At 40.2% G+C, this 22,772-nt stretch overlaps 5 protein-coding genes across 9 annotated transcripts in view; 2 read left to right on the top strand and 3 right to left on the bottom strand.

Moving 5' to 3' along the window:
* Positions 1 to 43: 43 nt before the first annotated feature.
* On the top strand, positions 44 to 3,806 carry LOC129595451 (uncharacterized). Its single transcript, XM_055492465.1, has 7 exons — positions 44 to 511; positions 1,106 to 1,248; positions 1,331 to 1,444; positions 1,566 to 1,766; positions 1,885 to 2,001; positions 2,113 to 2,245; positions 3,276 to 3,806. The coding sequence occupies exons 1-7, from the start codon at positions 301 to 303 to the stop codon at positions 3,425 to 3,427; spliced, it is 1,071 nt and encodes a 356-aa protein (XP_055348440.1). The 5' UTR covers positions 44 to 300; the 3' UTR covers positions 3,428 to 3,806.
* Positions 3,807 to 3,964: 158 nt separating this feature from the next.
* LOC129593873 (solute carrier family 26 member 10-like) lies at positions 3,965 to 8,398 on the bottom strand. The gene is made up of 13 exons (XM_055490365.1): positions 8,220 to 8,398; positions 7,766 to 7,983; positions 7,408 to 7,551; positions 7,131 to 7,309; positions 6,774 to 6,838; positions 6,566 to 6,668; positions 5,822 to 6,502; positions 5,643 to 5,716; positions 5,322 to 5,424; positions 5,180 to 5,243; positions 4,594 to 5,055; positions 4,206 to 4,354; positions 3,965 to 4,114 (listed from the first exon to the last, which is right to left on the bottom strand). The coding sequence occupies exons 1-13, from the start codon at positions 8,396 to 8,398 to the stop codon at positions 3,965 to 3,967; spliced, it is 2,571 nt and encodes an 856-aa protein (XP_055346340.1).
* A 621-nt stretch (positions 8,399 to 9,019) lies between these two features.
* On the bottom strand, positions 9,020 to 10,301 carry LOC129597382 (uncharacterized). 3 transcript variants are annotated; one of them, XM_055494894.1, is made up of 2 exons: positions 9,986 to 10,301; positions 9,020 to 9,547 (listed from the first exon to the last, which is right to left on the bottom strand). In XM_055494894.1, the coding sequence occupies exons 1-2, from the start codon at positions 10,194 to 10,196 to the stop codon at positions 9,396 to 9,398; spliced, it is 363 nt and encodes a 120-aa protein (XP_055350869.1). In that variant the 5' UTR covers positions 10,197 to 10,301; the 3' UTR covers positions 9,020 to 9,395. The 3 variants fall into 3 exon arrangements, with proteins under 3 accessions (XP_055350869.1, XP_055350878.1, XP_055350886.1); XM_055494903.1 differs by having other exon boundaries at positions 9,020 to 9,544; XM_055494911.1 differs by having other exon boundaries at positions 9,998 to 10,301.
* A 6,937-nt stretch (positions 10,302 to 17,238) lies between these two features.
* LOC129592706 (transforming growth factor beta-1-induced transcript 1 protein-like) lies at positions 17,239 to 19,669 on the top strand. The gene is made up of 3 exons (XM_055488812.1): positions 17,239 to 17,580; positions 18,514 to 18,744; positions 19,186 to 19,669. Exons 1-3 carry the CDS (start codon positions 17,533 to 17,535, stop codon positions 19,273 to 19,275), a joined length of 369 nt encoding a protein of 122 aa, XP_055344787.1. The 5' UTR covers positions 17,239 to 17,532; the 3' UTR covers positions 19,276 to 19,669.
* A 118-nt stretch (positions 19,670 to 19,787) lies between these two features.
* Positions 19,788 to 22,772, bottom strand: part of LOC129592677 (argininosuccinate lyase-like) — a 32,922-nt gene continuing 29,937 nt past the window's right edge. The window contains exons 1-5 of one of the 3 annotated variants that reach the window (XM_055488788.1): positions 22,193 to 22,517; positions 21,644 to 21,745; positions 21,194 to 21,552; positions 20,622 to 20,892; positions 19,788 to 20,410 (exon numbers count right to left, since the gene is read on the bottom strand). In XM_055488788.1, the coding sequence (XP_055344763.1) occupies positions 19,976 to 20,410; positions 20,622 to 20,892; positions 21,194 to 21,552; positions 21,644 to 21,745; positions 22,193 to 22,372 (1,347 nt within the window). In that variant the 5' untranslated portion in view covers positions 22,373 to 22,517 and the 3' untranslated portion in view covers positions 19,788 to 19,975. Of the gene's footprint in view, positions 20,411 to 20,621; positions 20,893 to 21,193; positions 21,553 to 21,643; positions 21,851 to 22,192; positions 22,518 to 22,772 lie in introns of those variants that run through there. The other 2 variants (XM_055488779.1, XM_055488771.1) reach the window with 2 other exon arrangements.

The following is a 22,772-nucleotide window of genomic DNA, read 5'->3' as shown; positions in this document are numbered from 1 at the left end:
ATTGTCCGGAAGTGCACTGCTGTTTAAACTTCGCTAGAATTTTTTCTTGCAACCTTTTTTGGGTTTTTACTTTTTCAGCTCACGGTTAGTTGGTCCATTGTTCCCGTTGATTTTGGTGTTCGGTAGTTGAACTGATGCTACCTGTCCTTACAAGTTTTTAAGTTTACTGCAGAGATTCTTGCATTACTGGTTCAGCGTTGTTGCCGAGTATACGAGTATGGTTTGTAGGTCGTGGCTGTGAGAAGTTGGGTTCTTGGAGTTTACCATACATCAAGTTCTTACCGTTTCGATTTCCTTTCCATGAATATGGATAACGCGCTCGCGGGAAGTGCCGTGGTCTTCTGGCAGTTGCCAGCGGAGTTCCTGCATCCTTGCCAAGTTTCCGTCGTGTCACTGGCCAGTCTGAAGCCGGTTAAGGCTGAGGATGTCATCATCGAGCGCACCTACTGTATGGGCCAGTATGGGAGCAACAGTACAGAATTTCCCTGCATCGTTATGCATGTGGATAAAGGTAAATCGAAGCAGATTTTATTCCGTCATATTCTTTATTTGGTTTTAAAATGACTGCTTAATTTGCTTGTCACTTTGCACTGTTCCAAAATTGTTTACGGCATTGACGGGCAGTCTGGAACGAGATCTGTTAATTGTAGGTAGTTGTTACTGCCTGTTACTAGGTCATGTTCGAACTGCTCCGTCCAAAGTAAATGAACAGCCATCTTCTATCAAGGAACATTTAAGTTTAACTGCTGAGCGCTATATTGAAACGACTGCTGCACAATGTTGCAGTATTATACGTAATTATGGAAGCTTTCTGGAGTTGCGAACGTTGTTAGGCAAAGTAACTGACTTTAGCATAAGTACTTTAGTGATAAAATCACAGTGAGCAATTCGAAGTTGATTGTTATAAACTTGTAAGGCAAATTATGGTAATTAAACTTCTAATATTAATAATAATGGAAGTGTATTGTCCCATTCGCCCCCTGTAGGCTACGGACAACAGAATTCGAACAACATAGGTATTTTGGAACATTTACAATTGTTAGGATTATGTTGTTAAAACACTTTTAAGTTCTACATTCCTGTTCTGATTTGATGTACTGTGTAGTCCGAAATCGGCAAGAGTTGCGGAAACGTTTCACGGAGGAAATTGAGGAGTGGTACGCCGAGATCGGACAACAGTGGAGTGCTGAACGGGAAGCACCGATCCAACCGCCGGTGCAGGTTGACGCTCCTAAGTCTAATAGCGTAGTAAGCTACAGACTGAAATTGTGCAGCTGGTTTAATGGGAAATATTAAAAAATACGTTACGGAATTTTTGTATTTTACGCAGACTCGCAATGCGTTGGGTATGGTCAATGGTCCAGTTGTCGTGCAGGGATCAGCGACGGTTAGTAATAACACCCCTCGCGCGTGCTTGAAAGCCAGTATCAAGTACCGACCTCGGGTACGCTTCCACTTTTCCATAAATTCAATTGACAACTTTCCTTCTATTTTTTATTATGCTTTGTAATGATGTTGAATCTGTTTTTGAATGGTTTTCGCGATCGTAACATGTGGCATTGCAGGCTCAGACGGTGCTTCCGGCCGTAAAAAATGCTCGTCAACAACGTCCGCTCTCGGTGGATGGACGGGGTTTTTCTCCGGAGATCAATACACAGCCCAAGATTGGCAAATTTAACAGCCTGTGGGGTTCTTCTGGATCACGATCTGGGGGACCGATGCGGAAAATTCGTAAGGCTAAGATGGGCCTGAACTACTCGGAATTGGTCAGTGGAATGTTGCGACAGTAACGGGCTAGAATACAAATTCGTATTGACAGTACAGTTCGTAAATGTTTGAATGTATGTTATTTTACGATTTACGAGTATTTTGTTTCTTGTTTAGAACTCTGGAGCAAGGGTTGAAAAGCATCGGGGACGAATTTCTGTCTTCGAATTGTCACATGTTCCACCAACCGCGACCTGTAATTCGGCTGTTGGCGCTGACCTGGCGTCGTTGCAGGTAATTTTGGATTTCATGAACCGTTACTTGCCATTGCCACTAAAACATTTTTAAAATTTTCTCTGATATGTTCAGCCGGTCTTTAGTACCTGTGATGTTTTCGTTTTCCAGCAAGCCATCAACGCCTGCGCTAATTGGCGCATCGGTTTCAAACAGATTTTACGCAGGTTGTTCACTGCTGCTGAACTGCGACCGGATGGAACAACTCAGAGTGTTGACAGGAATCGATTGAAACTCGCGTTGGGTTGGTAGTGTTAAATAGTGGAATCCCGTATCTGATAATTATTTATATTATTATACGAGGACGAGCTTAGTACATATGATAGACAAAAAAACTAGCGAGAGAATCTGATAACCATGCCCGGCCCGTGCAACACGGGCAACCACCCAGGTCTGTCAGTGCTGGTAAATACATCACATTTAAATGATTTAATACAAATAATCACCCCAGTAATACCGCACGCTTTATTTCTTACAGTAAAACTTTGACTTTGTAGAACCACATGTGAAATTTCAGAGTACTCACTTTTTACCCATTCTGAAAGATTTTTCAATTTTAGTCGGAGTATTTGTCACATCGCTAAGTCCGCTACGAGTGTTTCTTTTTCGCTTATTTTTCTTCATCAGTTTTTCTGCTTCCCGTTGCTCGAGCGCTGCGATTACTTTACTGTCAGTCGCAATAAGCCCTGCTTCGGCGCGCAGACGAGAATCTTTAAGTTTTCTCTTTTTCTGAGGACGTCGCTGGCAGGTTCCTCCACACAATTCTCACTCAACGGTAGGCCCGAAACAACGCTGATACTCGTGAAAGAAATCTCCATCGCAGGTGCAGAAAACAAACTGGCAGGTAGCCGTACGTCGGTGATATTCTCAATTTCTCATCGTAGTACATCTCGCCAGATGAATCTTTATATTTAGATGGTAATTTTATAACATTACTATCAAGAGATTGGTTAATTAATGTCAGTCACTGGTTACTGGAAATTTTGCGGAGAACCAATTATAAACAAAGTTATAAAACCAAAACAAAACTCGCATTTAAATTTCAATACGAGTGTGCGTTACAGTAAATAGCAGACCGTGTTCAGCTAACGGCTGCGTGACGGCGCGCGGCTACCGCCAGCCTAAGGTGGCTGACAGTGTTGCACAGCACGCAAATGGTTATCAGATTCTCTCCCTAGTTTTTTTGTCTATCACATGTACTAAGCTCGTCCTCGTACTCGTACATTTAGCCCGGTTGCGGTGTGCACTGTAACATGTTCCGTTTTTGTTTGCAGCATTAGTGCGGGATTACTGCAAGATGTACGGCACTGCTTTACCCAAGAACAGCGACTTATACAGGTGTTTTTACTACACCAAGACTCATTATCACCGTGAAGACAAAGTGGAGGAAGGAGCCGACGCGGACGAGGAGGAATCCAGAATGTAAACAGGAAATACAGTATTTCGAATTGACTCCAAAGTAGTAGTGTTGTTCCTATTATATTTGCGTGACATGTATTTTTATTTTAACCTTTGGGCACTTCGTACAATTAGTATAACACTATCTCTAGTTATTACATGCTCAACGGTCTGATGGCATTATGTGCAGTTGTAAAAGCGATCAAATCCTTTTTGTTATTCTTTGCTGGTAGTCATGCGCGTTGTTTCCGCTCGGGAATTCGTTTGTTGTTGATAATGCATCTGGAGTGTACTTGTAGATTTCACTTTTGCAATTTCGCCAATTTGGAGAACGGTATTTCAAACTGAGCGCGCGCTGTTTGGTTTGTTTGCTACTGAAATGAGAATAAAATTTGTATTTTTCCGAAGTTATAATATGGTTCTGCTTGCGCGGCTGAATGAAAACAAATCAGTACCTAATAACTACTTGTCGCCTGTCGGTTGAACAAACGAAGAAAACTGGCTGCACTGTTTGTTATTCAATTTAACCAACAATAAGACCGAAAAACGACGACCGCGTGCAGTTTCACATAGTTTCGTAGCCAGCAGCTCGCTGCCGGTGACCGCTGCAAATGATGGCATTCCCGTTATCGTTCGACCGCTCCGGAACATCTTCCGGTCTATTGTCTTCTGTGCGAGGAGATGTGCCCACTCCGGCAGTTAATCTCACCACCCTCTGTAAAAGTAAGTAAGGAAAAAGATGTAAAGCAGAAATTTACAAAAATTTTCGGCGCAACATGCCAAGTATTGTAGGATGTTGTACGTACATTATTAATATTATGAAGAATTCTTGTGTTAGGATGCTGTTTCTGCGTGTTGACCGCATACAATACTGCGTCGTGAATCGTAACAAAATACTGATGCGGCAGAATATATTCACCGGCGCCGCACACATATAACATTTCCCGAACAGATTCTAGAACAAGAACAAATAATAATGGTTAGGTATTCGGAATGTTTTGGGTTGTGTTTACCTGACCTTATAACGACAACGGAATTGTTCAGGCATGTAAATACCTGTACATGTACATCTCCCATGCAATTTGTAAGATATTTACCACTGTTTTTTTCGTTATCGTTTTAACATCATTTTCACTCCAACGTTATTTTTTAAATTGTTAATTCAGTGTACAATGTATGTGTACGTGTACGCACTAGATGCACAGGCTAATAGGACCTCCACATCCATCCCGGCACATTCCGCCTGCGTTTTCTTGAGAAATCCCGCTCCGGTGACATCCAAAAACGACACACTCGAGCAGTCAACAATCAGATGCCGGGTTTGCGCTGCTTGATCCGCAGTGCGGCTGTCATTTTGTAGATCATCAAATTCTTCCAGACTGATTACGGCCGGCGCACCGGCGCTCTGCCGAAACGCTATGGAGCTGCGCCGGAACTGATAACTTGGCCGGCGGTTTGCCTCCATTTTCTGCCGGTCAATCGTGGAGATATTGTCTAAACGGTCTGCGTAAGCATAATTTTCGGCCACCGTTGGATCAAAACCGCTTTGAGTGGATGCGTTGACCAGACGGTTTCCGCGACGAGAATTGTTAATGGTCGGCTTTTGCAACAGGCTGTTGAGTTCGGCAAATGCGTATAAACGGAGTTTAATATATGCTGCCTACAAATCAGTCAAAGTATCAACACATTAAACTGCAAAAAAATATTAACAAGTAAAATACAGTGTACGATTCAATTTTTCAATAATTATCTTGATCTCTTTAAACTACAATCTAGATACTTGCATTGGCGTAATAGATGGGTGCGTTGACCTTTATTATCTTTACGCCTGGAACTTCTGTCGCCTGTAAAATTGTAAGTACAATAAATCTGCAGTTTATATGCATTGATGGAATGAAAGAGTTTTGCACGAGCATACTGACCATGATATATTCATCTGTCCGTTGATAAATGTCCGTTCCCGGTAATCTTCCCATGGGAGCCACTTTCGGTTTTTGCATTCTTAGCATAATTGTCAGTATTGCCCTACAGAATTATGGAATTAAAATTATTATTTGCTTACGCATCAGAATTATTGTAACTAATACATATGCGATCAGTCGCATCGTCAGCCGACTGCTATCATGAGGGTTAAATATCAAAACCGAACAGTAACTGTAATTTAAAACTAATCATTATACTCGTACTAGCTAAATGCATCTGCGAGAATTTTGGTAACTTCGTGCATGCTTAGATACAATTACCATGCCAATCCAATGGCTAAACCATAATCAACATCCAGAATGACCACTCCAAAAAATACCGCGACGAACACCGACTGTCAAAAAAAATTTTAGTAAGAATATACTCGTGACCTTTTCGTAAATATTATTACTTTTTCGTTACCACTGTTATTAAAATAAGTGATAAGTGTGTTACCGACCCAGTCAATAAGGGACACCTTCAAAAGAGCAACCAGTTGGACAATCTGCGCGATTAATTTCACCACGGAAATCATGACAATCGCTCCCAGACACGCATGCGGCAACGGCTCCAAAAAGCGTCCCAGCGCGACAATAACGATCAGAATAATGGTACAGTGCACCATACTGACCACCTGTGTGCGACCACCCACTCCGTCCTGTAGTGCCGTGCATGCCACCGACACACAGGACGGAAAACACTGGAAGAATGAAGAAATCACATTGGCCACGCCCTGCGCCCGGAACTCCTGATTGGGATCGATGGCGTAGCCGTGTTTATTGGCAAACAACAGTCCCAGCGTAATACTCAACGACAGCGCAATAACGCTGATAATGAACGTGTCACCCACTAGGCCCATGATATTGTGGATGCCGGGTAGGGCGGGTGCCGGAAACCCGGCGGGCATCCGGTTGACAATGGTGACGCCGTAGCGACCATGCAGATTCATGGCGTAGGAGATGGATGTGCCCAGGAGGACGGTGAGCAGTTCCGCCGGGATGGGCACACGAATCACCGCCCGGATGCGCTGGTTGGCGTTGATGGCGTATTTGATGATTATCAGGAAGATTAATGATAACAGGGAAACGATGAGGGTGGTGCCGTGAGTAGTGTGGATTACTTGGAAGAAAGCGACGTATGTCTAGACGGAGATAAGTACTTCTATATACATAATAATTCCATAATCGAAAACAGGTGACCTTACGCGTATTAACTTGAATGCGCCTTGGTATCCTGGTAGACCGTGGATGCCGAACACTGTGGGCAATTGACTACTGAATACATGCACTGCCGCTCCACAGGTAAATCTATCAACATTTAGAAATCAACAAAACATCTAAATTTATTTTATGCAATGGTATAAAAATGGTACGCATGGATAAAAAACAAAGGACATAGTGCACCTCTCTCACCCTTGCACTAGTTGATCGGAGAAATAAACCACAAGTCCGCCTGCTCCAACTATGCCAAAAATGAGCTGAAAACATTAACTTTTGCTGCAAAAGGTCATCTCGATTATTCAACAGCCCAAACAGCTATTAATTAGACGCTTAATATATTTTCAAGATTTCGTCGATACTGTATCTGTTGAACCTGAAAACACTGTTTCTCTGTTGCCTGTGAATTCTTTGAAGTAAGTAAAGTGCGGTCGGCATATCCCATAGTATTAAGCATTTCGAATCTTGAACAAAGAATCTTGTATACTTTGTGTTACAAAAGATCAAAAATTACAATAATAACTTCTTTTACAGCGGTATCTGGTGTATTACCTGCCACGCTCCCATTAAAAAGGCCACACCGGAAGCAACCCGTATTTGGCTCGTCTCGAGAGCTGATAGCGTTTCGTTTGAGTATTGTTCGCCGAGGGACACCTCTTCGACGAGCAAATAATCTTGAGCATGCTGCATTACAAGCTTGCTGGTCATCACGCTTATTATAGCGTTGGTGCCTGTATCATCACAAAAATTTCACAATTTTTGTACAGTACGTACTGCATATAAGAGCTAGTGTTGTATAATAGATGCAAGACATTTCAGTTTAGGTTACCGTAGGTGGAATGTCTCGTTGTGGTGAGGAAGATAAAAATCAGTAAAGGGAAAAAGGAAGTATACAGCCCAGTTATGGCAGGGACCGAAGCCAAAAGAGCATACGCTACACCTTCCGGAGTGTTGAGGAATGCCACTGTCACCCCTAAAATATTACACTGGCACAATATTTTGCAAATACATACAAATATTTCGTTTCGTATTTTATTGTATGTTGTATGCTTATTATTGTATTGTTCTATGTATCGAGTAAATGTAATGTGCGGGAGAATACTGGTATGCATGTAACTGTTATTTAAGTTTGCTGGAGTATTAAGCAGTTTCTTTAAAACGAAAGAATTGTTCGAATGCTACCTCACCTGCTGTAACATCCGCCAACAAGTTAGCTTTCCAGTTATACTTAGGAAGCCAATATAAAATAGGTATCCAGCGAACCAGCACGGCATATGCCGACTGGACACTGCATGCCTGCTCCCATTTAATCTTTGGTGGGAACCAAGATTTCCCCTTTTTGTATAACTTCTGTCGCGGATTCAGCGGAAGTCCGGGATCAGATAATTCGTATGATGAATCAAAGCTGGCAAAGAGAGGAAGATTAATTTAATCAACGGAATAACACATTTTTTCAGTACAAATTTTAGATATTATTATTATTTACAAAAGATAGAGGGCAGGGATTCTGTGGTATACGGTAACCCGCATAATATTTGTTTAAAATTGAAAACTGAATTAGCTCGAACTACGAAGTACTCGATACAAATCCTTAAAGTCTAACACAAATAAGTACTTACGTAACTACAGGCTATAACTAACCTTTCCTGATTGAAAACAGGGCGATTAACCTGGAGTCTTGCTCCAGTTTGAAGATTCCCAATATTCACATTGCGAAAAGTTGCTGCCGGTATCTCGGCAGCTGTAGCACCGATGGTGTACAAGTTAACCGGCATTGGAACATCGTATGGATGAGTATCATCGCTGATATTCCTTCTCATAGTGTCGATAGTATTTTACTAAAATTAATAGCAGTTGTATTATGCTGTTACCTTTGTCACTAAATTAGCGCACCGCTAAATTATTATTAATATAAACTGAAAGATATGTATACCATAAACCTGATAATAAAATGTTGCTTGATCAAAAATGAATAAATCATCTGCAACATCAAGGATCGAAAAACTGCGGCTCCGGCAAACATCTGACTGGGTTAGTATATTCCCTATGTCAGCATCACAAAAAGCTATGTTATTTTCTAAGATGAATCAATATTATTTCATGTTGCATATGCCTTTGTTACCGTCTTTTCGTACCTGGGAAATTCACAAACTCGGCGTGCATTAAAAGAAAAATCAAGTGATTCAGCGCTTGTGTGATATGCGGACATGATGTTAAGACGTTATTTTGCAACATAAACCGATAAAAGACTGTAATACACTGCAGGGTTTTATCACAGCATAACCAAAAATTTAATGTACAATACATACAGGCGGGTAGCTGTTCTAAAAACGAAGAGTCATTACTTTGCTCTTGTGTATTTTTGATGAGTTTTAAAGATTAACAGTTTTCATTACTACGACGACAGCGTAAAAACAGACAAACAAAACGTTATTTCTGGTAAACGCAATTTTATTTCTGGGCTCAACCGTAAGCAATATCTATAAACAGCAGCGCGTTTGATAATACAAGTAGAGTTATTGTGCCGTAACAGTGTAGTTTACTTTCGAGTATGTTTTACGCACACACCCTCACATTTTACCTGACAAATAGGTAAATTATTAGTTTCCCATTTAAAAATTAAAGATATTCACAAATCCTTCCAAATAGAAGACAGAGACTTATTAATCAGAACATATCTATATTTTTCGCTGATAGGTTTTGAAGTGGTGTTCCATGGTGATCGGCGGCGCACAGTTACATGCATCATGCGTAATTCAAACTGGTTATTCTGGATGTGTAGGACACAAAAAAGGACAAGATTTTGTTGTAAGGTGATCATCCATTATTCTTCATTTTAACAATCCGGTTGAAGTATGTGAGGAGGCGCTGCCGGCATTCTTGGTGTGTATCGCATTTTCCGATGACAGTTCCAGACTTTCCCATTATCGCACCCGCCGGCACAGGGCTGTAGGCGAAGGTTTGACCTGCTGCGTAATCACAATCAATTAAACAATTTTCTCATTGCCACTGGAAAAACCAACTTTGCCAAAAAACTGTTACAATAAAGGTTGGAAACTTACGAGTTTAAGACAACAGTATTGTTCAGTTAACTGACCAACGGTATCATTTCACTCATACATAATAATATGTTAATCATTAAATACATACTGTACGAGAACGTAGATATAGATATACAGAATTTTTTATTCAGCGTTCATTGGCGAAAGAAAAGGTATATTTTGAGAAACAACCTGCACTTCGAAAGCTGTATAAACAGTACATCATATCTAACTGCAGAAAAAAGTAAATTAAAGAAAGAAGAAAGTGAATCGAAATTAAATACATGTGTCCGAAATTTAACTAACCAGAATAAAAATAAATAATAAGGTCAAAAGTTTGAAGCCATACGAAGTAAGGCAACTTACCTTCCCGCTTACCTTGCACCTTAGGTACAATGGACCATCGTGGCAAGTGCGAGTGCATGAGAAGTCCGGCAGGACCAGGTAGGAATTGTTTGGCACTGTTTTGGGCAAAATAAAATTTCGTGAAGCCCGCTTCAGCTTTGTTACTGCCGTACAGCATGCACTGCATGGCCATCAGCTGCAGAATGACCATCCAGACCCACTTGGGCGTCATTATTATAAAGGTCACCAAGGGATCTTGCCGTGTTCCGATCACGTAGCCGGATTGCACTTTATTAGTTCACATGGTGAAGATGTAAATATCCGAGTATATCCGTACGCTTCCTCAAGTGACTTTATAGTGCTCGCTTTCGCATCGCTTTAAATACTTCCGGTGATGTTGTTTCTCAAGCAGGACTTATTGAAAATCCTATAATGACCAGGTAAGGCAGAGTTGCACCTTATAAGTATTGGATGACATCCCATTAACGTATAATTTTTTGTTCAACGTTCTATTTACAGCGTCATCAACCTATCGTGTGACGCGCGTGCTTTGCCACAGGTTGGAGAAGACACAGATACACTGTAGTCGAAGGAACTTATGAGTTCACTGTGTCCGATCGACGTGCGTAATAGGCCAGCTCAAATTTATACGCTGGGTAATTTTTGGCAACAAAGCTACTGTCCGTTTATCCTGAGTAAACACAGTTTAATTTAATGGTAAGTCCTAAATACAATTTCTATACGGCTTTGAAGGATATACATTCTAAACCGCAACAAATCTAGAAGTAAACGGTAATGTTGCCCGGCGCTAGGCTTGTTGCCGATTGCGGAGCGCTTTGTTAATTCGAAAAAGCGCGCCTGACCAGCGACCAGTAAATTTCGCTTGGATTCCTTACATTTCCCAGTTTTGTAGCCAAGCATTCGTATTCCACATTAGCGATCATAAGCGTCTGGATTTGCAGGCCGCATGTCGGTTGTGTGGGGATATCAACAGTGTACAGATACATTCGTGTACATACTAAGTAATGGTCAGCATGAGCGCAACCATATTCAGATATGCAGCCCATGCGACTGATGCGAGCACACAAATCTGGGAAAGCAGGACTCCAGAGTGCATCGATTGATCGGGCAGCAATAGTCACATTAAGTGGCCATCACTGAAAGTACCGTACCTCCTAGCGTATCATTCTTAAAAGTAGGTCCGAGAAGTCGAGAACCTTTGTTATCATACCTAATGTTTTTTTTTGCGGTTATGACATACTTTACCACTTATATTTTCTTGCTTCTAAATTATGGATTCATCTAACACGACAACATTCTTCGCGGCGTTAACCGTATCCAACACAGTCAAAAACTCGTTAGCCAGGTTCCATACAAGGTGCATCAGAAACAAATGGACACGAATATCGCTAATCGGTCTTCTCGTAACCCTTGAAATTGTTCTTACACTTGTTCGGGTGTTTATTTTTTGTGCGATGGTATGGAAAACGGCAGTGATTACCGCTCCCGCATTTCGGCAGGGGTTCGATGAGGTACATTCTCTATTTTTAGTTGCGAGAGTACAGATAGCTATCACAGCTGCTCTGCTGCTGCAAGCTAAAATTGTGTACGATTAAGTCATTCTAGAAGTTTAAACCGTTTATCTCTTTACTTCTTTTCCAACTTTATCTTTTTGCCCGGGCTTATTTTGAATAACGGAAATATAATATTCCTTATGTATGAGTATGATGTTAGGTTGACCATTAAGTCATTACGATTGATTAGTTCACTATTAAATACTGCATATAGATACAACATTTAATAAATACTGTACACAGTATTGTAGTCGTACAAATAAGATCGGCAGTGTTACAGTAGTGATGATGAGGATTTCATTGGTGCTAGTTGAAGTTGAAGCGGAAAACATCTGAATGTGTACTTGTACGAATGTTCACTTTTATCATGAATTTCTACACTGGTTTGGGAAATGTCTAACTGATCTAAAATCATTCTTGCTCTTGCCCTTGCCCTTGACCTCTCCAATGTTTTCAGCTGAATAAAAATGTGTGCGTACGCGTTGACAATGTGTTCCGTTGCCGGCTTTCGTTAAGAGTTAATTACATAAGCGATCTTAAAGTAATTCGTTAACACCACCAGCACTTCCGATCGTGGTACGGGTGTGTAACCCACTCCACTAGGGACAGCTTAGAAGTTGTCACTGCAGTATTTACAAGTTGATAGTACGTTAAAACAATTGCATATTATTATATTTGTTATTATAATAGCACATTATGATTACTATATTTACATTCACTGTTAATACCGTATTCATTATGAAACGTTGTATACTGTTGCAGTATGAGTACTTATTTCTTTTTCCATGTTATTTGATTGTAGATGGGACCCAGCGGAACGAACCCCTGTTTAACCGCAGTGGTCGCTTTATCTTCTGCGCTGAGTATTTTATTCTGCGTGATGATAGCGTTAGGCAATCTGTCGATAATTGTCGGCCTGGCAAAAAACGCTGTGTACCTTGTTTTACAGTTTAAGGAGTATTATAGACAGCATTTGGTTTTGGATAAACCAAGTGGTTTACTGCTGGCGGCATCAGTACGGCGGACGTGCTACTCATTGAAATCTATATTACTTTATGGGCGTATTCTGTTTTTACTAATCCACATAACGATGATTGCGAGTGCATTTTCGGTAAATTATTCTAGTATCGGGCCGTCTCCTTTTCGAGAGATATTAACTGTCCGAGTTCTGCTGGTGACAATTGCGACGGAAGGAACGCATTACTTGCTTTCGTGTTGGTGCTGGTGGGAAGTGCACCGGCTGGAATGCAGTGTTTTAAAGTGTTATTCTGGCCATGATCTGTGTTGTGCCGGTTACTTCGCCGATATAGTCTCACAGACTCATAGAGCGGCTTACATCCACGTGGTTCAGTTGCTGGGAACAACACTGGAAAAATCCGGACATCTAACAGAAAAATCGGAGTATACCTATCCGCTTGGCGCTTCATTTTCATCTGTACTATTCTGGAAAAACTGAAACATTGTTGAACATCAACAGTCTATGCTATGAGTACGGGCTGCGACTATTATTTTATACTTCTAACAGTAAGGTTTGTACGGTCGAACGGCTATATGTATGAAAACTCCATACGATTATCTTTTACTACTTTACATTTTTGGATGTTATATTTGTTTGTGGAAAATTTTGTGGATCATGTTATCCAGGAATAAAGGTCTACCTATATTACAACTGCACCTCGTCACCTTTGGATAGAACAAAACAAAAAATAAAACAAAAAATTGATAACGCCATCGGAGTCAGGATATCTGGCAATTACGACACATGCTTTCGTTTTCGAAAAGGTTTGTTCCGGAGCTACAGAAGCACTTCACAGACACCGCTGCCGGTAGTGAGGATGGCTTTGAGAAAAGTATCGAAGTGAGGTTGCTTTCTGTAGGATCAAATATGGCCAAAAGTATCCTGATGGAAATATTACAAACACTTTACTATGGATGATCTGCTGACCAGAGTGTAGATCTGCTTGTTATCAAATTCTGTTACATCTTCATGCCGACTTCACAAAGAGTTATTAACAGAAAGCCGATTTACTAACAGTAAGCTTCCAGTGTGGATCTTGCTCGGTTAGCTTTTGGATACCAGACGTAGAAATTAACATTTTTGAGTTCCGTATTTTTATGCAGTAATGTTCGGTGTTTCAATCGAAATATTTGTAATTTTTACGTTTTATAGTCGCTATATACTTTCAGCATGGCATTATAGTGTGTGACAGCAACCCAGTCGCTCTGTTTATTCGTTTTCCTTAACCATATTGCGTATTTGTATAATTACAGTATAATGCTACATATATCTATATATAGCTAATCTACTGTACTTACCTACCGTGCTTCTAATAAGCTGACTGTATTTCCAGTTTGCTGCCCGTGGAGCACTTGGAGATCCCGCGCCTGCTGTCCGAACGAACGCGCGCATTTCCGAACGAGATCGGCGGAGCTACCCTACCGGAAGCTTTTGTCAGGCCGTATTTCCCCCGACTTATATGAAGATGGCCAAGTATACGACCGGAGGTCACTTTCTTCTGTCACCAGAGGTCACTCTGGAACGACTCGACGATGTTGCCAAAGGTATACGGTTTTTAGCATCTCCTGCATTACAATAAGACGTGTTTACGTTGTGTAACTGATGCCTACTTTTTCCGGCTTTTTCGTCTTTCTTCCAAAGTGAAAAACCTTAATTGTCGATATTTTCCTTCTTTTTGTGTTCGTGCTTCTGTGCAAGACATGGCGAACCACAATGAAATATCCAGAAAACGATTCCAGGTCTTATTGATTTTATTTATTTGATATACTCGTACTTGTATTGAAGAACGGTCCAGGGAAGATGGACATGTTGACCATGTAACAAAGTTAATTAACTGTTGTCTGGCTGATCCAGACAAAAATTCCATGGTACGAGTATGTCAAAGAGCGTGCAGACGCACTGAGATTTTTCGCGGATAATTATGGCACGGATCTGTTTACTTGTTAATATCTATAGTATGTGCAGCAGTGTGAACTTAGCTATAACAAGTCGAGGATAAAATAATTCTGCCTTGAAGCGAATAAATTTTTATTTTTTGTTACTTGGTTCATCGCTTGGTTGTACAGTCAATACAGATATGGCTTCTAGAATGCCACGATCGCGCATTTACATATCAAATAACTTGAACAGCACAAAAAATATACTTATACGTCATAGTTAATACAAAGTAACTTAATATTTAAGTAAACCAAACGTACAAATGACAGCGAATTTACCAAAACGCTTCTGGTTGAAGCAGAACGCAGACAACATCATTTCAAAAAGATCAGATGTATGTAAAGTACGTACAACCTTTACATGCTTTGGTCAACCAGTTCAATTCTGACATTGCGCCAGACGACACCAGACTATTCCACTGATACCAACGGTACCGCCATTTGTGCCAGCCAAAATGCCGCTCTATACGAATCTGGACGTTGCATGGTATTGGAGCATGCTCGTTGGCAAAACCGCTGAAGAACGCACTGACAATCGCAGTTTGTGGATGAAAGACACGTTTTGTTGGGTCTGCATGGCAAACTGCTATACTTGCGCGAATCCGGAGTTTTATGGCGATCAGGCTTCCGCTGCCCAATCATCAAATGTGGTCATAAGACCTTTGTGGTCTTCACAAAGGTCTGGTAGATGTCGTCGCTAACACTAACACCAACAGCAGCTTCCTTTTCAGCGTGGGTGAAAAAAAATATTTCTGACGAGAAAGAAGAGAAACCCGCCTGGTAAAGTAAGAAAGTAAACAGTCATTTTAAAAACAAAATCTGCTGTGCAGCAACTGCCGCATAAACATGCCAATTTAAACAGTGGAGGCATATTTCGAAGCTGGATAAATCAGAAAGTTTCAGATACAGGCAAAAATTTATCAAAATCTGCGAAATTAAAAAGGAGCAACAATGCTCACAAGCAGCGGAAAAGCAAAGAAATTCTTTTGATAGTGGTCAACGTGCGAGACCACTATAATGCAACACTATATTGCAAAATGCCGGTTGTTAGGCGGCTGATGTACATATGTTGTAAAAGTGCAATAGATGCCCAGTGGTCAACCAGCGACAACGGTTTTTGTGGATAAAACAACGGCTTTAAGTGTAAGGTAACGTATGAGCTATTTTGTAATATCCGGTAGTTTTTCGACGTACTCTACCAATTGTACACGGCAGCGCTATGTCAACAAACTCACTTATAACTGGCGCGCCATTATTTGGCCTTTCGCTATTAAAGTACTTATTGCAATACCGTTTTACATACAATTCAGCTTTATTATCACACTGGTTGGTATCAAATTTCCAGCGATTTACAGTTTGTTCGCCCAAGTAGAAAAAATAAAAAATAAGAGCAAAAGCAACAGGACTTGGGCGCCGAAACGAAGAGCAGCCTACCGTCACAGGAAAGATGCCTAAAATGCAGTCAGTCAGCTGTAACACTATCAGTTAGTACTTACCATTAGTAATTAAAGACCGATTCGTATGTACCTCCAATATTCCAAATAAATGGGTTTGTAAAGATGTTGATGCCGCATTGTCGATAGCACACGATGTTATGGCGCTATTGTTTTAGGATTAATGACAATAATTTTTATTGACTTTTCTAGCAAATGATTAAATTTCCTATCGTTACCGAGGCCAGATAACAAAATCACACACACTCCGCCGATTACTGCAACCTAATCGTACTGTTGCAGTGTGCCCTGACATAAAATTTAATGTCGAGCATAGATTTCCTTGCAGACTACTGTAGTTTTGCCGGTCGAGGGCAAATGTCTGCGTTATAAGTAATACTAACTTATTATTTAATACTTTGTTTGTTACTTATTTACGTCAGCGGAACATTTTAAAAACTTAAAGAGCAAAGCATTTAAACTTCGACAAATGATAGCAACCTTAACAGGTTTACACTTTACAGTCTTTATCCGTGAAATAGGAAAGGTAATCTTTATAGGCAATCTTTCTAGGTGGTTTACTTAATAGGTGAAATATGAGCATAGAATCAACTTTTTTAAATATAAAAATTGAAAAACGCAGCAGATGTAACGAAGTTTTCGTTTTAACTGTTGCTAGTTGTAAATATCATTTGCCATTCTACTCATAGTAATTATATAAATGCATTTTACTGTTTAAATATGCTTTAAATGAACGATACTGTATTATACTCCACAATAAATCTGGCACATTGTATATTGTGTGCAGCACCGGATCAAATTATTGTGATCAGAATAACATGAGGAAAGTGACCTTTGCACTTCTGCTCAGCTGCAAAACAAATTCTTCATAGAAGCATTTATTTGTTTTCACTCACATGTGCCAGTGATATTGTGTAAGCAACAATAAATCAAAATGGCCAAGATTTATGATCTGCATCCAAAGTGTGTGCTAGTCCGGCTCCTCCCTGTTTTTTACAAGCCTTGTATATGTACGTATTGCGGCATTGCATAGGGGCGTACATCTGCCTGTGCAACGTTGCCGGTTATAATGTACAGCGTACTGGAGAATAAACTAATGATAATTTTGCGTGCTTGCACTTGGACATTTTGAATGTTGCATAAATCAGTGCAGCTGCGTACAAAGCAGAAGTGTATGCATGTATACACTTTGCTGCACATTTACGGTTATGCTCAGCTAATCCCGAGCGAACCAGAACTCTTCACGAGTTTTTCCAATTGCAAAATTCCATCTCCTCCCACCTGTAGAAACGCACACATACTGTGAGATAATTTGACTTTACGTACACCAGGCGATAAAAAGGCATATAAATAGAGCGAAGGGCATATGTATTCGTTTTCGAAATCCCATCTGGTTGGTACATAAATTGCACAGCAGCCGGCAAAATTTACAAAAATACTGAGCATTAAGCCGTTTTAAAATTAGCTTTTCCTTCACAGCAAAAAATACTTTTACAAGGCTTCGTCCGAAAGTAGATTTCTGATACTTGTACTATTTATTCGGGATTTATTGGGACGCGTAGTGGTTACAGTTTTCAGCATTACAATGGCGGATAAGGATGTCTGTGCCGGATGTTCTAAACCCATTAAAGGAGTAAGTACTCTGTATTTGATCTGCTGCGCTATATTTTAAAGCGATATCCTAAACATAGCCGCGTAAGTGCGACTTACTCGTATGTTACTAAAGCTGAATTTGTTTACGTGATTACTACTCGTATAAGTAAGTGAAAAAAAATTAACGTTAAAGATTCACACCTGCCTGCAGACTAAAATTTATGTAAAGAAATAGGTACCGTGTAACAGTTTTTCCATTTTTTTAAGGGTTAAAACTTAAACATACCTGAACGCGTAAGTATGGGGTGTTGCGATATTTTAGCAAAAAATAAAGTCTATCGAAATACATAGTACATAAAACGTTAGCTGTGCAGATATGATTAAAGGCCGATTCGCATGTACCTCTTATTGCAAAAAAACTGCATAAACTGTACAATTATAAACTATCTAACTATCGCCTTTGATCGTTTTCGAATGCAGTAATTTTCTCAAACTTGTGGCATTTCTTGGTACATTGAATGTGCGTAAAACGTTTATTCCAACGCTAGGGGCGCTTTTATTAAAATCAAAGTAAACTAAAAAGAGATATCAAATTTTGACTAGCCTTTTTAGTATATATCAAAGCAATTTTATTTCTAAGTTGGACTTTATATTTTTCCATGTTTGGTGCTAGTAACAGGAATGTTTGGTAATTTTGTCCTGCTTATGCGCCCCAACCGGCAGTTAATCATTCTCGACGTGCGATGAAAGTGTGAGGAAGATTTGCATATTCCAACTCGTTTGTCATACTTCCAAAATAATCCCAGACCGAAATTTATCATACTTTAAATGTGTGGATTTAAGCCACCTGGCCGGGTAGTAGCGTGTGTTCAGATAGTTTACATGATATGGATAGACATACACTTCATATTTATATGGCATTTTTGCACTTGAATTAGAAATGCTGAGCGCATGTTTGTTTGTTTCTCCCTAGTCTTGCCTTACCGCCCTAGAGAAGTCTTGGCATCCACAATGCTTCGTATGCAATGGCTGCCGGAAGGAATTTACTGAAAAATCCTTCCATACACGCGACGATAAGCCCTACTGTGACGCCTGCTACGCGGATAAATTCGCTCCCAAATGCACTGGCTGTACCAAACCCATTTCCGGATCATATGTGACAGCATTAGAAGGACCATGGCATGCCGCCTGTTTCGTCTGCCACGTAAGCTACTGTATAGAACGCTATCAATTGCAACACGAAAAAATATGACAAACAGTGCTTTAGCATCTTGAAGAAAAACTATTATGGAAATTCATATATGAAATGTGTATGATTTAGAAAAGGTGTAGGTAAAAAAGTACCTAAAACTCTTCAAAGCAGCACAATGTAATTGCTGGCATCAGTACACCATTTAATAGGGCAATCGGTCATATACGTTTGTAACAATTCTGTGCTAGTCTTATTGTTAACCCTTTCATAAAAAACGAGCTTTTGAACATTTTTGCAAAACTGCCACGGTGATAGTTGACAAACATATTTCATAAATTTTTTTGCAATAATTACCACTGCATTTATAGAAACCTGTGTTCATATACATTCAAAGCTGAGCTTATTTTTAAAATATTTCTAACAACGTTCCCATTGTGCTTGATATTTTTGCAGGAATGTCGACAACCTTTTGAAAAGGGAAGTTTCTACGACGTGGAAGGCAAACCATACTGCAAAAAAGACTACGAGGCTCAGAATGCGTAAAGAAGACAGACTCTGCGTTGAATGTTACGTAATTATTACCAACCAATGCAGCATATATATCACAACTCGACCGAAATATCACACGTTCCGGCAAATTAAAACTACTGTTTAGCTAAGTTTAGACAACTTCTGAGCTGTTTTAGCTGGCTTGGAAACGATAATGAAGCTATGTCCTGTATGTAGGCAGAATATAACATTTCCAAAATATTTATATCACCACACAACTCCACAAGCATCAGTCTTTGGCTTCTTGTGAACTTGGTTTTTGGCATGATATGTCACGTCACGTCAGCGTTGGGTACAACTGTCTTCGCGAGTTGTGCTTATTTTGTACGGTAATTAGCTGGTTTATTATTAGTATGTGTCAACGTCTTGATTAAACTTACACTGAATATCTGATGATATGATTGACTGCTAATACATATATTGGATACGTATGGATATATATAGATATATATATATATATACATTATATTGGATACGTATGGGAAATATTCACTGTTGTTTTAATAATGTGCCGATCTATTTTGACTAAATTCTCACTTGCGCAACCAACCGAGTAGCCGACACAATTTAACAGTATTATGCGAATATGTGATCATGACGATCATAATACAATTTATTAGTACTCAAGTACCAACTTTCCAAATGGTTGTTAAACTTGAATGTTATGAAAAAGCAATATTAAACACAAAATACGTTACTGTTCTATGGTAAATCGCTCTTTCGTATTCATAATAAATTCCCGAATTGTAGCAATCTGCTGCCACACCGCAGCATGTGCTGTACTACCTGTTGCACTGTACTGTTCCATACTTTTTTCAAAATCCCAGATTTGAGCATAGTCATCAGCGAACCGGTGATCAATGGACTGGAGATCCTTTAGCGCGATATCTTTGAGGTGGCACTGTTTTCCCTCTGCCAGGACTACTAATTTTCCGACTATGTGATGTGCCTCGCGAAAGGGCACACCTTTACGTACTAGATAGTACGCCACATCCGTAGCCAACATATCGAAACTCAACGCCGATCGGCAGGCATTGGCATTAATGGTTAAAGTAGCAAGAACGCCATGCGCGGCATCCAGCATTATCTTGATTTGATCCACAGAATCAAACAGAGGTTCCTTATCTTCCTACAACCAAATTACACCGTGTTGCAAATATATTTAAATATTGAACTGCACAATATATATAGATGTTCGCTGCGTAGTATCCAAACGCATAATAAGCATAAATGTATAAAATGATAATTTCACAGCAGCAGATGCTGTAAATATAGTTGGCTGAACATTTTATATGTAAGCACACTGAAACTTCCGTCTTTGCGGTGTAATTATGCGCTACCTGTAAGTCTTTGCTGTATGTACTGGGTAACCCTTTCAGTGTACACATAAATCCCGTATGATTTCCGATCAGTCGTCCAGCTTTGCCACGCAGGAGCTCCAATACGTCGGGATTCTTCTTTTGCGGCATCAGACTACTTCCGCTGCTGTACTGATCCGACATGGTTATGAAACGGAATTCTTTTGTGCTGTATATGATAAGATCTTCAGATAGCCGGCTCAGGTGTATTCCGGTCAGAGCGGCCCACTGCAGGAACTGGGCCACAAAATCCCTTAAAAAAGAACAAAGAACAAAATAATACTGTACGCTTGCAATTTTTATCGACTGACTTATGAAAGTTTATACAAAATTCAGTCGGTGATGGATCAATCCAGTTAATTAAATTAATTAAAGAGTACCGCTTAAACAGAAAAGCATGGCAAAATCGCTTGCTACAAAAGCCAATTGAATAGTACGATTCACGGATAAAAAAACGATTCTAGAAGTTTTTGACCATTCATGAATTAAAAAGTGCATTACTGCCTAAATATCAATAATATGCACTGCGAAGTGCAAACTGCACTGTTGTATACCTGTCGGAAACGGCATGCATGCTGTTCAGTGCAACGTTGGAAAATGCCAATAAACTGGCTAAATATTCACGATTGATTCCTAAAGGATTGCCAGCAACCGCGCCACTGCCCAGCGGAAGCTCATCAATTTCCGGTAGAAGACTGTTAAGGCGGACATAGTCGCTTTTAAAACTCACAGCGTAGCTCATAAGAAAATGGCTCCACCGAACCGGCTGCGCGCGTTGCAGGTGCGTGTAACCTGGCATAACGATGTCCAGCTCAGTTTCCGCGCGGTTACACAGAACGTCCAGTATTTTTACCAGCAGTCCCTCGATAATTACGATTTCGTCTTTTAACCACATCCGTAAATCTGTAGCCACCTAAAGTAATGGTGATGAACAATCGACGAATTATTGCATTCGCATTATAGTATATTCGCATTCTGTATAAGGCGAAAATTTTTGTAAATACCTGGTCGTTTCTGCTGCGGCCTGTGTGGAGTTTCCCGCCGACTGGACCAATAATTTCTGTTAAACGTCTTTCGTTGGCAGTGTGGATGTCTTCATCCGTTTCCTGAAGAACAAACTGATCATTCTTCCATTCCTCTTTGACTTGTTTCAGACCGGTAATAATGGCACTCAGTTCGGTGGAATTCAAAATCCCAGCAAGATTTAAACCCTGAAATATGCAAGCTTGTGCAATTAAATGCTAATTTACTATTTAGCTGCTTTTATGCTTGTGCACCGGCATAATTTAATTTTATGTAAAAGTTTCTAGTTTCAAAAAACCAACGCGCTACAAGTCATGATTAACATACAAAGTAGAATTTATAGGGATACGTCCTGAGCCAGTGCAGGTAAAAACAAAATACGTATGTGTATTTATGCATAATTATGTATTAAATAACATTAAGCGCATAAGTATAGTTCATAAACATGTATTATTACGTACTGTCTACAGCACTTGCATTTTTTGCAATACGACTTAAATTAATTTCATTAATATGTATTATAGTCGTACCTTAGCATAAGCAACACTCCCGTCAATATCCACCTGCCACAACCGCTGATCAAAAGATATGGATTTATTCAGCGCATCCATGCTGGAACTCGGTCCTGCCGCGAATCGACCTCCCCACATTTTCATCCCATTTTGTACTGACCGTGAGCAGTCTGGATGGGAGTTGATGGATTCAGACATGATGCATAAAAATTTTAAGATATTCGGCAAAATCAAATTGATAACGAAGGCGTTGCAAATTCGTTAACGCTGTCGACGTGTACAATATTGCGATCTGATATCCTCTAAATAATAAAATTAATTTCCTTGGTTTTCCATCACAACACGTGCTGATGTGCACTGCTATATTAGGTTTATTTAGTTTGAAATTAAGTGTCAGAGGCGTACGACTGCGCCTGGTGCGTACGGTCCACACAGGACGTACTTGCACCATTGCTTGCCGTTACCACCTCTCTCGCTGTACGTACGTGTGCTGCTGCACTGCACTCATCCGCTGAAGCGGATATACGCAGCGCATACACTGAGCTACACTTGCTCTCTCGTTCCTCTCTCGCAGTATGACTCAGCGTTCATACGCTCG

This window comes from Paramacrobiotus metropolitanus, unplaced genomic scaffold, assembly GCF_019649055.1.
Source record: "Paramacrobiotus metropolitanus isolate TYO unplaced genomic scaffold, Prichtersi_v1.0 Parri_scaffold0000003, whole genome shotgun sequence".
Taxonomy (NCBI): Eukaryota; Metazoa; Tardigrada; class Eutardigrada; order Parachela; family Macrobiotidae; genus Paramacrobiotus; species Paramacrobiotus metropolitanus.
Note: the sequence above shows the minus strand (reverse complement) of the source record. Positions and strands in the feature narration are given on the sequence as shown.